General features: G+C 39.7%; 1 protein-coding gene across 1 annotated transcript; it reads right to left on the bottom strand.

Annotated features, from left to right (window-relative positions):
- Positions 1–10,722: 10,722 nt before the first annotated feature.
- On the bottom strand, positions 10,723–11,685 carry OR11G7 (olfactory receptor family 11 subfamily G member 7). Its single transcript, NM_001389054.1, is given in 1 exon segment — positions 10,723–11,685. A coding segment is annotated over 1 exon segment (963 nt).
- Between the last annotated feature and the right edge of the window lie 2,643 nt (positions 11,686–14,328).

Genomic DNA, 14,328 nt, shown 5'->3' with positions numbered 1-14,328 from the left:
ACAAAGTGGTTGAGCAACAGAGAATCTGTGTCCCCCACCCCTGCTTTTATATTAAATCCATATTTTGCTTTTTGAAATTAGGCACAAGGAATAATAATTTCTTACTACTCTTAATAATTTCTAAGAATTTCTTTTTTATTTTTATTTATTTTTATTTTTTTCTAAGAATTTCTTACTGTGAGTTGTCAAGTTCTGAGGAAACTATAGGACCAAGAGTAAAAGAACCAGCACACGCTCCTTCTCGGGTACTGGTGTGGGCGCTTAGAGAGTTGGGACTGAGTAAGAATACAATTTGTGTGTGTGCAGGTGCTGGGAGAGGGATGAGACTAGGGCAGTTATAACACAGTAAATACTTATTATTTTTAGAAAGATGTCTATTTATTTATTTGTGAGAGACATACAGAGGCAGAGACACAAGCAAAGGGAGAAGCAGGCTCCCTGTGGGGAGCCTGATGTGGGACTCGATCCCAGGACTCGGGGATCATGACCTGAACTGAAGGCAGACACTCAACCACTGAGCCACCCAGGTGCCCTAATAAATAGATATTTTTTAAGACCTTCTCTGGGTCATTTTAAACTCAGGATCTTCTGATTCTGATGGCAGGGGGATTTTTGGTGCTGATAAAATGTCCACAGACTTACCCGACTCTATTTAACATATATAAACTGGAATGGGGTTTAATGGACTCTGCTAGATTCACGCACAAGAACTTCCATTTCCTAGAAGTCTTTTCCTTTTCTGCCTTTAAATTCATTTGTCTCCAAAAATTTCTGAGACTACACAGGGATCATTTAAGAAGGGGAGTTGGAAGCAGACAATAGAGAGTGTAACCCCTGTAGTTTTTACCTGCTGATGCTGTCTGTCTTGTTGGAGAATAAATTTTGGATGTTTTTTTTTCTTTCACCCCCTCCCCCAAATAAAGTTGCTCTGTCCCAGCTTCACTCGTGTCTGAGGACACTAAGCACTTCGCCTTTTCTGAAGTGTCCCCTGCGCTGTGTTTTCAAGGTTGCGCTGTAGTCACAGGCGGCCACTCATCGGTAAAGGATGAAAACAGGGACACACAGAAAGCATTCTGCTAGGGGTGAAGGTCCTTGATAGACTCCAAAAAAAAAAAAAAAAGATTAAGTCTATAAGTCTAATACCAATTTAGAGGAAGGTAACTGAATTTGATAAAAAACAATAGCTACTAATAGTAATTGATAACAAATAGTGATTAGCATTTTTGACCAGAGTTGTTTTGCTCTATTTCTGAAATTTCATTTTAGGAAAAAGCATCTGCTCAACAATCTAATAATTGGTCTTTGAATTAAATGCCTAAGAACTATTTTTTTCCCCCCTGGGCAGAGCTTATTTCAGTGTAGTATTTCTTCCCTTTCTTTTACCCTCACATCTAATTCATCAGCAATTTCTGTTCATTTGTTTCCAGAATAAGTCTCAGGCTCACCCACTTCTCTGTAGTTCAAGCTGCTTTCTTTCTCTGCTGGACCGTGGTGATGCTGTCCCGCTTCCTGCTTCTACCCTTGCCCTCTACAGCCTGCCATCCACGCCACAGCCAGAGGGACTGTTTAAAAAAGCAAAATCAGATCAGTCCTTTTTCTTGCACACAGACTTCAATTAACTTCCCAAAGCACGTAAAGTAAGATCTCCAAACCAGGGTCTTTTTATTTTTAATTAATTAATTAATTAATTAATATTATTTTTTTCAAACCAGGGTCTTTGATTTGACTCTGCTTAACATTTCCAACCTCATCTCATGATGCTGTGAGTCAAACACACACACATATACACACTTTCTCTGTACTTTGTCCCTTGTACACACATCCCCCCCGCCAGAAACATACACTGTTGTGCAAAGGAGGCACACACACACCTTCACTAACACAAGGACTTCAAATATAAAATACGGTTCAACAGGCAGAGGGGCTGCGAAATGTGCCCCTCCCTGTGCTCACCTCCCTGGGAAGTGCACGTATTTGGGTTATACCCACACTAGCCAGCATTTCAGTAAAGATGGATCCATTTCTGTAATGTTTTATGCCAAGGGTCAGTAAATTTTCTCTTAAAAATTTTGGCTTGCCAGGGCACCTGGGTGGCTCATTCGGTTAAGTGTCTGTCTTCAGCTCAGGCCAGGATCCTGCAGTCCTGGGATGGAGACTACTTCTTCCTCTCCCTCTGTGTTCTCTCTCTTCAATCAATCAATCAATCAATCTATCTTGAAAAAAATTGGCTTGCAGGCCATGTCGTCTCTGTCACAACTGCTCACCTTTGCTGTTGTGTGAAAGTTAACTACAGACAATACCTAGAAGAATGCACATGGCTGTGTTCCAGTAAATTGTCATCTGTGTCCACTGAAATTTGAATTTCATATAACTTTCATGCGTTACAGAATGTTTTTCTTATTTTGATTTTAAAATTCAAGTTAAAAACATAAAAATTCTTAGTTCACTGGCCATACAAAAACAGGCAGCAGGCGAGATTTGTTCCATTGGTCATAGTTTACTGACTCCTGCTCTTCATATTGATAAGCAGGACAGCAAGGGCGTCCATTTGACTGGGACAATGGCAACGCGCTCCAGCAATAATGCCTTTTAAGAAAAAGGAGGGTCAGCTGGGATGAACTGTATGGACAGCTCTCAGCTAAATTACAAAAATGAGTCTAAAAAGCTATCAGGATTTGCCTTTTTCTGTCTCTACACATGCACACACATACAAACACTCACATATATGCACATAATGGTTCAGAGATACAACACTGGCCTTCTTCTGGTTTCTAGAAGCAATCAAGTACTTTCCTGCCTCAGGGTTTTTGTTTTTGTCTTGCACTCTTTAAATCCAGTGCTCAGGGGCCCCTGGGTGTCTCAGCCAGTTGAGTGTCTGCCTTCAGCTCAGGTCTTGATATTTGGGTCCTGGGATTGAGTCCTGCATCGGGCTCCCTGTTCAGTGGGGAGTCTGCTTCTCCCTTTCTCTGTGATCTCTCTCTCTCTCTCCTAAATAAATAAATACAATCTTAAAAAAAAAAATCAGTGCCCAGCACAGTCTGAAGAAAATAGTATTTTGTAAATCTTTGTCAAAGAAATGAATATGTACATTGATTGGTACCGAGAATATGGGTAGATGATAAGTAGATAAGTATTTACCAGTTACTTCATTTGAACTTCAAAGATCCTGTGAGATGAAATTTTAGGAAATAAAATGTAGAAGAAAGACTCCAAATGGCCTGAGACTACCAGAGCATTGGCCCAAACTTGAGAGGAATTCCATTCAAAGGAAGCAATGTGAGATGGAATGTTCTGGGTGGTAGGACATGTTCCACCCAAGACCCAGAGTATCCTAACTGCTTAAGACAGTTGCAGTCCCACCGCTCTGGGTATTGAGGTAGGGATGGAAATTCTAGATTCAGTGTCACAACAGAGTTGCTTAGTGGCTCTAGTGGAGTTTTTTTTTTTTTTTTTTAAATCTTTATAAGCTTTGATTTCTTTATATGGAAAGGCAGTAGCAGCATATGACTTTTAATCACTTTTTATTATAAAATGCTTACTGTTCCAAGTACAGCATGACTGTATGCGCTGTGAAGACTCAACGGGTCTAGAGGTGATATTTTAGTCACATTTATGTCTCAGATAAAATATCAGTTGGGCAGATTGTTTCTTATACCTGAAGCCAAAAGATTCCAGGCCAACTATCTTTCAGGGCAATTCTCCAACTTTGAGAGTAGGACAGAGCTGCCCTAGAAAACAAGAAGCGCGTGAAGAATGCTTCTCTTGTGCCATCACCGTTTCATGCTGGACCTCAGGAAATTGCCAGTGGATGGAAAAAAAAAGGTATTTCTAACAAGACTGCATTGTCACTCACCTTTTATTAGTTGGCTGCTCTGTGCAGAGAGCGGCAACGCTTACTTGGTGTGGGGCTTTGGTCGATGGCAGGAAGGTTCTCCAGACTCAGCTTTAGGAGGTGCTGCGTCAACGCGTGCCCGTGTGGACACGGGGCTGTCAGAGCTGTGTTAGGTATTCAGGATCTTAGACCAGGTTAATTGACAAAGCCGAACAAAATAACTTATACTCTCACTTTCATTATATCTTGAAAAAGTTGGGCTAGACTAGGCCCCATCTAGGACGGCCAGGTCCTGAGCTGTAGGATGAGAAAAACATTTCTTTGATATTTTGCTTTTTTCTTAAGGCAGGCCCGAGCAGACACGGTGTATGGGAGCGCTGTTGGCTTCTCTCATAGCGGCATGTCTCTCTGCTTCATCTGGTTTGGGCAGATTGTCACACCTGTTCCATTTCTGCAAAGTCCTTGAAAATAGGAACAGTGTTCTCCTTGACGAGAAGTGACAGGCAGCTAAGCATAGGAGAAAGCAGAAGGATTTGGAGTAAGGGGGCTACGGCTTGAATCACCAGCTGCGGACACGTTGTCAACTATATAAACAATTTCTCAGTTTGTTCATCTATAAAACTGGCAAAGTAACATTTCCACCAAAGAATTTGGGATTCTGAACGAGATAATATGTGGAAGAAACTTACATAGGTCCTGATACAAAAATGGTTAGGAATTAACTATGTGATATGTGCCTGAAGCAAAGTGGAAGGGAACCTCATTTAGGGGGTAGTAGTTTTTCTGGCTCTTTTATGTTTATTTTCTTCGTGAAGCAGCACATCATCCCTTTCAAGGGGACAAATGAGAAACCCAAACCTGAGGATTCTTTTCCAGTGTCTGGTCTTCTTGGAGAGGAAAGCAGGTATCCTCCACAATAACCGTCACTGAGTGGAGGTGTGGAAGTAGGGTGAGGTCTTGGTGTTTGCTGGAGGCAGGAAAGGCTACAAGCAGAGCATCCAGGGAGGGAGCCCTGCTCCGTGGGGATCACCTTTGCACTTCTAGAAAGAGAATGGTGTCAGGAGACTGTTCTGTGCTAGTTCTTTTCTTCCCCTGGGGCCTGCCTTCTCTGGAGACCCTGATACCTTCCACTTTTGTTTTCTAGCAGAGCAGAAAATATTATCCTTTTCCAGCCCCAAGCTTCTCAGGGATGACATGAGACTAGTCACTCTCCAAACTCACTCAGGGGACCCGCGCCTGCCCAGGGGAGAGTCCACCAAAGGAACACAGGTGTGGTGGCTTCATGCAGGAAGCTACTTCATCTCCAGTGAGTGATATGAATCATGGGTTTTAGGGACAGAACCTTCTGGGATTTTCCAAAAATGAGAGATGGAGGAAGATGTGATGAGATCTCAGGCATAAAGGGCTGTGCAGTTTCAGCAGAAATCGATCTTCTTGGCTCCTACCTGGTTCCTTTACAGATCTCTTCCTTTCCTGTTTGTGGTTGGGCTCTGTGAGCCTCCAGCAGCTGAATCTCAGGGCACACTTCCAGGTCCAAGAGAGGCTAGAACAGAGCATTTTGTAGTTCCGCTCCCGCAGTTGCCTTTGGGAGTTGCGCTCTGGGCCTTCCCCATCTCCGGTGGAGTGCAGCTCTTCCCGCACGACGCAGTCTCTGTCCCTCTGTCTTCAACTGTGGAAGGAGTTTCACCTAAAGACTTATTAGTTGACTGTTTCTTTTGCTGTGCAGAAGCTACTTATCTTGACGAAGACCCAATAATTCATTTTTGCTCTTCTTTCTCTTGCCTTCATGGATGTATCTTGCAAGAAGTTGCGGTGGCCGAATTCAAAAAGGGTGTTGCCTGTGTTCTCCTCTAGGATTTGGATGGAATCTTGTCTCACATTGAGATCTTTCTTTCATCCATTTTGAGTGTACCTTTGTGTCTGGTGTAAGAGAATGGTCTAGTTTCATTCTTCTGCAAGTGGCTGTCCAATGTTCCCAGCACCATTTAGTGAAGAGACTGTTTTTTCCCCCCAGTGGATAGTCTTTCCTCCTTTGTCGAATACTAGTTGACCATAAAGTTGAGGGTTCACTTCTGGATTCTCTATTATGTTCCATTGACCTATGTGTCTGTTTTTATATTCCTCAGCCATTAGAAATGACAAATACCCACCATTTGCTTTGATGTGGATGGACCTGAAGGGTATTATGCTGAGTGAAATAAGTCAATTGGAGAAGGACAAACATTATATGGTCTCATTCATTTGGGGAATATAAAAAATAGTGAAAGGGAATAAACAGGAAAGGTGAAAAAATGAGTGGGAAATATCAGAAAGGGAGACAGAATATGAGAGACTCCTAACTCTGGGAAATGAACTAGGGGTGGGGGAAGGGGAGGTGGGCGGGGTGTGGGGGTGACTGGGTGACGGGCACTGAGGGGGGCACTGGATGGGATGAGCCCTGGGTGTTATTCTGTATGTTGGCAAATTGAACACCAATAAAAAATAAATTTATATAAAAAAGACTTATTAGTTCATTTTGCTTCCTTGTTTGAACAGCTTTAGTGTTTCCCTCTGTCCACTACACAGGATTCAAAACCAACAAACAGGAACACCTACAATTCAGTCTAATATTATTATTCCTACTGTGATTTTCCTTTTCCCCACCATTTCTTACAGATGTCTTTACGCCATGGCCACATCCAGCTACTTAGGCATGCGATGGAGTGAATACTTTCACCCTCTGAAAAGTAGACAAGAACACCGCACTGATGACTTTAAACCCTGTGGTGTGAGGTACCTGGGGAGATTAATTTATTCATGCAGATGAAGAGAGCTAATTCATGATGTGTCCTCTTTGTATTCTTTGTATTCCTTTTTCTTTGCTTTTGTTAGCCTCTCTTCTCATTGATCCTCCCAGCCCAAGTATCTTCTCCCAGAATTCTTGGAGGTGAAATAAATCAGTCAGAGAAAGGCAAATACCCTATAATTTCACTCATATGTGGAATTTAAGAAACAAAACACATGAATCTAGGGGAAGGGACGGAGAACTAACATAAGATAAAAAGAGAGAGGGAGACAAACCATAAGAGACTCTTAGCTATAGGGAAAAAACTGAGGGTTGCTGGAGGGGTGGTGGGTGGGGGAATGGAGTAGATGGGTGATGGGCGTTAAGGTGGGCACTTAATGTAATGAGCAATGGGTGTTATATGCAACTGAGGAATCATTAAATTTTATCCCTGAAACTAATAATACACTATATGTTAGCTAAATTGAATTTAAATAAAAAATTTAAAAATGGATAGGATGTTAACAGGCAAATCACAGTCGAGAAAATCCATTGATTAATGACATAAGAAAAAAATGCTCGATCTTATCACTATTAAAAGAAATGCCAATGACCTTCATTACCAATGGGCTATCTCTTCTGAGGCAGACTGGGAAAGTTTAAAGCCTTTATATTGGCTTCTAGGGGCAAATAGGATATTTAGAAAGATGGTGGAAACGTGATTGTGAATAGCATTGAGTGAAAGCAATATAACAATATCTATTATGTGTACTACTCTTTGGCTCGAAAGTATACTCCTGGAAACATCTCCCATAAAAAGAAAGACATAAGCAGTTTAGAGCATATGTGTGTGTGTGTGTGTGTGTGTGTGTGTGTGTGTTGCATCATTGTTTATATGAACAACGATAGGAAGTGAAGTTAATGGATATAAGTAGACAAATAGCTGAGTAAATTCTGCTAATTTTGCCCAATTAAATGGCTAATAGGAATGAGTTAAAATTTATAGTAGGTGACTTTGAAGGAACCCATCAATATAATGCTAAGTGAAGAAAACTCAAGATATAAAGAAGTTTATATATTTCCATATTTTAAGACAGTTGTACTGTCTAAATTTAGGGGAGTATATGTGTATATTGTGCATAGTTATAGAAGGTATATGTGGCGTGTAAGTATGTGACAGTGCATGTCTCTGTGTGTATAAATATATAATTAGATGGATATGGAGAATAACATAGAAGGATATATATTAGGTTATTAATATTCTTATTGAATAGATTATAAGGTGGTTGTGAGGAGAAGTGGGGTAGAAGTTATGGGAGGAAGTAAGTAAAGAAAGAGTAAAGAAAAGTAAAGGAAAAAGTGAAGAATGCCTTCCATTGAGGCAGCATGTCTGTTGTGACCATACACATAAAACTATATGGTGTGTATAAATTATATAAGTTATAAACTATATATAATATGCATATGCAGATAGATATGTCTGAGGAGTTGGTTACCTAAAATTCAATAATAGTTGTCTTAGGATGGGGTGATTTGTTTATATCCATTTATACTTTATTGTTTAAAAAATATTTATAATAAACAAGTGTTGGGTAAGTAAGAAAAGGATTAAGATGTTTTCATTATAAAAATAATTGCAATATTAAAAATGCATATTGAGTAGAGAAAACTGATTTTACTTTGAGATATAATGCTGAATGTAAAGGGCAGGGCAAAGGGCTGATGCAATTTCTATCTCTTATGGTTCCTGCTCTAAAGGAAATCAGATGGGCTATTTGAGGTTCCGCATCCCTTGAAGAATAATTTTTTAAAAAAGATTTTATTTACTCATTCATAAGAGACACACAGAGAAATGCAGAGACATAGGCAGAGGGAGAAGCAGGTTCCCTGTGGGGAACCTAATATGGGACTTGATCCCAGGCCCCTAGGAACATGCCCTGAGCCAAAGGTAGATGCTCAACCACTGAGCCACCCAGGTGCCCCTTGAAGAATGACTTCCACATTTTAGTTATACAATATAACTTTTATTTGCACATGTTGTTTCTTAAAAATGTTTTTTGATTTTAATTTTTGTCATATTTTATATTCAGACTTTTGCCTGTAATTGCAGTATTTTGGAGAACATTAGTTGGACTATAGGAGCTTCACAGACACTTCCTAGAAACCCTCCTGACCTCTATCTTACTGTGACCCTGTAGACCATGAGCTATAGTTAATTGTGTGGAAATAGTTCACTTTCCTGCTCTTTTGCCCTTCATCTCTCCCTGCTTTGCACACACTATTCTCCAGCCTGACTTCTATAGCAACTAATATCTCTCTTGGTCATAACCTATCTCACAATTTAACTTTTTTTCCATCATAAACTGTCAACTCCATGGGGGGCTGAAATGTGACTTATTCTCCTTATTTGATTCATTTCCTGGCTCTGTACCTGACACACTGAAAGTATTAATTAAATGTTTGTTTTTTCAAAAGATTTATTTATTTATTTATTTACTTATTTATTTATTTGAGAGAGACAGAGAGAGAATGTGGATACTGTGAGTGGGGGAAGGGGCAAAGGGAAATGGAGAAAAGCAGACTAAGTGAGAAGCCCCGCACAGGACTTAGTTCCATGACCCTGAGATTATGCCCTAAGCCCTGAAATCAAGATTCAGACATTTAGCTGACTGAGCCATCCCTCATTAAACGTTACTTAATGAATGAGTAAACAGTAAAACCTATAAATAGTTCTGAAAAGAGACTAGGTATAACTTTAACACAGTTTACTTCCTCCTACAAATCCTCAGATGACAGAGTAATTCCCATGTTTTCTCTCCAGAACTAAGAAGTCTGAATGAAATGATATCTGTGGGCTCTTAGATCCTGGCCCCTTCATATGATATGGAGGGCAGCTTGCTTTATAGGTTCCTCAAGGAACTCAGGAATCATGGGGGAACTGTTCCTCAGGATCCAATTCTTGGAAAATTTGCCAGTAGAGATGACATCATCATTATCATCATCATCAATGAAATTTTGTATCCAAGATACTAAGAGTACTTAGTGCAAGTAAATCTCTTCCTTTCTCTTGTATCTAAGACACCCTCCATCCTTTCTGCCCAGGGGCAACCACTGTTAGGTTTCACATCTATCCTTTGAAAGATAGTCTATCCTTTTTTCTTAAAAAAGTGAACACATAAGTTTATAATTTTATACATAAATGACAGCTTACAAACTATACACCATTTATTCACTTAACAACATAACTTGTAGGTGGTTCCATATCTGTACATCTAAAATGCCCTCATTTAAAAAATGCTATATCATTTTGCATTGCATGGGCACATCATAAGTTATCTAAACAGGGCTCAACAAATGGACAAGTACATGGTTTCCAGTAATTTGCTGTTGCAATAATGAATATTCTGTATGTGTATTTTCACATACATATGATTATATGTATAGACTGTACTTAGAAGTGAGTGCAATTGCTGGGTTAATGGATACTGTGCTTTTATATATTTTTTATTTTTATTTATTTATTTATTTTTTGATACTGTGCTTTTAAACGTTTTAAAAATTGTTTGTAATTTATTCTAAGTAGAAATTGCACCAGTGTACATTTCTATTAATAATATATATTTCTCCCTCCCCAGATGAGACTATTTGATAGCTGCACATCTGAATGCCACAAAATGCTTTCTTATAGTTTATTATGTATTTCTTTCTTTATGAATAGAAAGAGCAGCTGTTTATTTATTATTTTTTTATTAATAAATTTATTTTTTATTGGTGTTCAATTTGCCAACATACAGAATAACACCCAGTGCTCATCCGTCATGTAAGAGCAGCTGTTTAAAATGTAAAAAGATTTTTCTGTGCATTATAAACTTATGACCAGAGCAAGTCCCTCAAAATTTCCATTCTCCAGCTTCTTCATCTATAAAATGAGGGAATTGGATAATGTCTCTGAGTTCTTTCTTGCTCTGATGATTCGAGGAAAAGTACAAATCACCACAATGAATAAGGTAAGTAACAGGATGAGAAATTCTCAGAGTGGTATTAGTTATTAATTTTTTTCACCTGAAAAAGTATGCAAGTAGGCCAGTTACCCAAAGACTTTTTAAAAAATGAAGGTCAAAATTTTTTATATTCCTAGAAATTTCTGCAGGGCACATTTCATATCTTTGTTCCTTAGACTATAGATCACAGGATTAATGAGTGGGGTTCCTACAGAATAAAACAGAGTCACCATCTTCTGCATCCCAGATTCATGCTCAGATGTCGGGCTCAGATACATGACCATCACTGAGCCATAGAACAGTGAAACCACAGCCAGATGGGACCCACAGGTAGAGAAAGCTTTTCTTCGTCCAGCTGCAGAAGGGGCCCTCAACACAGCTCTCAAGACCAGAGTATAGGACCCCATGATGCAGAAGAAAGGAATAAATAAGAGCAAGGAACTTAAAATCATCCAAAAAAACTCCATTACTGGAGCTCTGGCACAGGTGAGTGCTAATAGGGGACCCGGATCACATAGGAAGTGGTCAATGATCCTGGATCCACAGAAGGACATTTGGGAAATAACAATGATAGGGACTGGGAACCAGAGAAAACCAAGTACCCAGCAACTGACCACAAGACTGGCACAGAGACGTCCTGTCATAATGGTTGGGTAGTGTAGAGGCCGGCAGATGGCAAGGTACCGATCAAACGCCATAATAGCCAAGAAAAAACATTCTGTAGAACCCAAGGAGAAGAAAAAGTAGAACTGGAGAAAGCACCCGGAGAAGGAGATGACCTTGGTGTCAGAGAGGAAGTTGGCCAGCATGTTGGGGACAGTCGAGGTGACGTACCAGATCTCTAGGAAGGAGAAGTTGGAGAGCAGGATGTACATGGGAGTGTGGAGTCTCTGGTCCCAGCACACGGCACAGATGATAGACCCGTTGCCCATGAGGGTGAGGAGGTAGAGAACGGAGAAGAGCCCAAAGAGGAGGAGCTGCCCCTCCCTGGAGCAAGGGAAGCCCAGGAGGATGAAGCCGGAGATGGTGCTGGACGTGTTGGTGGTGCTGGAGACTTTCATGGGCCTGGGAGCTGTGAAGGAACCCATAATTACTGAATATTCCCGAAGCAGCAGAGGGACTTCATTTTCTTTGTCCAAAGAAGAAATTGAGATTAGTTTATTTGTTCATATGAATTCAGTATTTATTGAATGTTTGCTGTTGCTAGGTAATTTTTCTGGATATTGGGTATATAGCAGTGAACAAAATAGATTAAAATCCCCATCAAATTTAGTTTATCCTGGGTAGGAGAATGCAATGTAGACGGACATTACTATGTACAATTCTCTTTTTCTCTCCTCTTAAAGTAAATACACTGGCTTAGCTCTTTTCTTGAGAAATGCCTTTTTAATGTAGGCTGAAGTCCTTGTTATGTCCAGCAGCAGTGTCATGGAAAGTGATGGAAGTGATGGAGGTACAGATGATGCTTGTATCACCGAATGCAGCTGTTTGTAGGCAGGTGCCTTGTTGGTCATATGATTCTGGAGCAAGAAAAATGTGGAACTTTTGATTTCTATTAAAAATTATTTGACATTTGGCTATATTTCAACCTAACCTGGTGATTTACTCAGTCTAATGCTATTATCTACCAATTTCATGGGTAAATCCATCAGGTTTGCCAGAGAAAACTACCTGCAAAAATAGCCTCTAAGGCCATTTAGAAAGATATCCTGAAAATTAACTTAGCATCAATATTCTGACCATATTGGAAAAGGTCTGTTCTCTAGGGTAAGGATGCAGTGACCCTTAGGATGAAGGAACTTCTCTGGGTCAAAGATGTTTAGAACATTTACTTGATTCCCATGTCAAGGGGTATTCACGTGTCCACCAAGAACTTCCAAGATTCCAGCAATCTTTGTCTCAGTGTCTCTTACCACAGGGCTTTGCTGGCCTCAGCCAGAGTGGGAAGGGATGAGGAGGAGAAGACTGCATTATGTGCTCCATCTCTGTGTGCTTTTGCCCAGCTTTAAATTAGTTTGTATTGGAGCTAAGGTTAAGTTAAAAAAGATTATATATTTATTTCTCATAAAAGGGGAGCTGAAAGCAGGTTTTTATTTAAAAATCTCTTATTTGTAAAACAGCTCTCTTTTCATTTAGGATGAAAATATTCAGGACTTTTTGTCTTGGTTGAAGAAAAATTTTTGCCCTAATTTGCCCGTCTCTTTGTAGAACGTGCTAACACTAATATTGGAGTCACTTGGTACATTGCTTACTTAAAAGTGGCAGAGGGCGGGGACTGATATAACCCTTGAACTCAGGTTATGCACTCTCAGGAGTTAAAACAAAAATTTTATGAAACCTGTTTATAATTTTAATTTACAGACATGATACTTGGATTTCATTGATTCAAGGGATATGTTGCTTTGTTGTTTGTTGTTTGGATTGTTGTTGGTTGTGTGTTTTTGGTTTGGATTGTTTTGCTGGTTTTCCTCAAATCTCAATTTATATTCACTCATCTATTTGGCCATCTTATTACTGGTAGTGTGGGTAGTTGAGTAAATCTTTGGGAGCTTTCTTTTTTTTTCCTGTTATGTTTTAATGTCACATCTCCCTCTCTCTTATCCTTCATACACAACTCAGTGGCAATTTCAGTTTGCTCTATTTCTAAAATTTGTCTTGATGCATCTGTTTTTCTCTCTTTCCCCTTCACCTCCTCATTCAAACTACCATTATTATTTCTCTGGATTACTACAAAGCATCTTGAATGATTTCTCTTTTTCCTGCTTTTGCTTCTTTACAACCAATTCTCTACACAGCAGCCATACCAACCTCTAAATAGTGTAAATAAAGGTATGTCATTTCTTTGTGTAAAAACATTCAGTAGCTTCCCCAACTTAGAATTAAATCCAAGTTCCATTTTATGGGTCATGAACCCTGAATGACCTGACCATCACCTATTTCACCAAATTCTTCCCTTCCTCTTTTACTCGTCTGCCTTTCCCCCTTTCCACTTAGTTACACGGGGCTTCCTTCTCTACTAGAATAAGCCAAGTCCACCTCTGACAACGTGCTTTTGCTCTAGGGCTTTTTTTTTTTTGTCTGGGAATCTCATCTGGAACCAATAGTCACAGAGAGAGAGAGAGGCGCAGAGACACAGGCAGAGGGAGAAGCAGGCTCCATGCACCAGGAGCCCGACGTGGGATTCGATCCCGGGTCTCCAGGATCACGCCCTGGGCCAAAGGCAGGCGCCAAACCGCTGCGCCACCCAGGGATCCCACAAATACTCTCTTCTTCTGAACACTCTATGTTAGTTCCTCTGCCATTCTTTTGTCCCTAAATTTCCATTTATCTTCTTTTTAGTACTTATCAAGATCTGAAATTATTTTATTTCTCGACTTCTTAAAAATTTATTTATTTTATTTTTTATTTTTTTAATAATAAATTTATTTTTTATTGGTGTTCAATTTGCCAACATACAGAATAATACCCAGTGCTCATCTCATCAAGTGCCTCCCTCAGTGCCCGTCACCCATTCACCCCCACACCCCGCCGCCGACTTTTTTGTTGTATTTTCTGGTTGAATGAAGTCAGAGAACTTGTCTGTTGAATTCACTGTTTGATTGTAGTTGTGGCACATAGTAGGTGCTTAATAAATTGTATAACTGCTCTTTTATTTCAAAAAATATTTTTAATTATGAAATACATGTATCATACAAAACTCTAGAAAAATGCATAAATTGTAATGAGGAGAA

Source organism: Canis lupus, chromosome 15, assembly GCF_011100685.1.
Source record: "Canis lupus familiaris isolate Mischka breed German Shepherd chromosome 15, alternate assembly UU_Cfam_GSD_1.0, whole genome shotgun sequence".
Classification (NCBI taxonomy): Eukaryota; Metazoa; Chordata; class Mammalia; order Carnivora; family Canidae; genus Canis; species Canis lupus.
The sequence above is the reverse complement of the archived record's forward strand: the minus strand, read 5'-3'. Positions and strand labels throughout refer to the sequence as shown.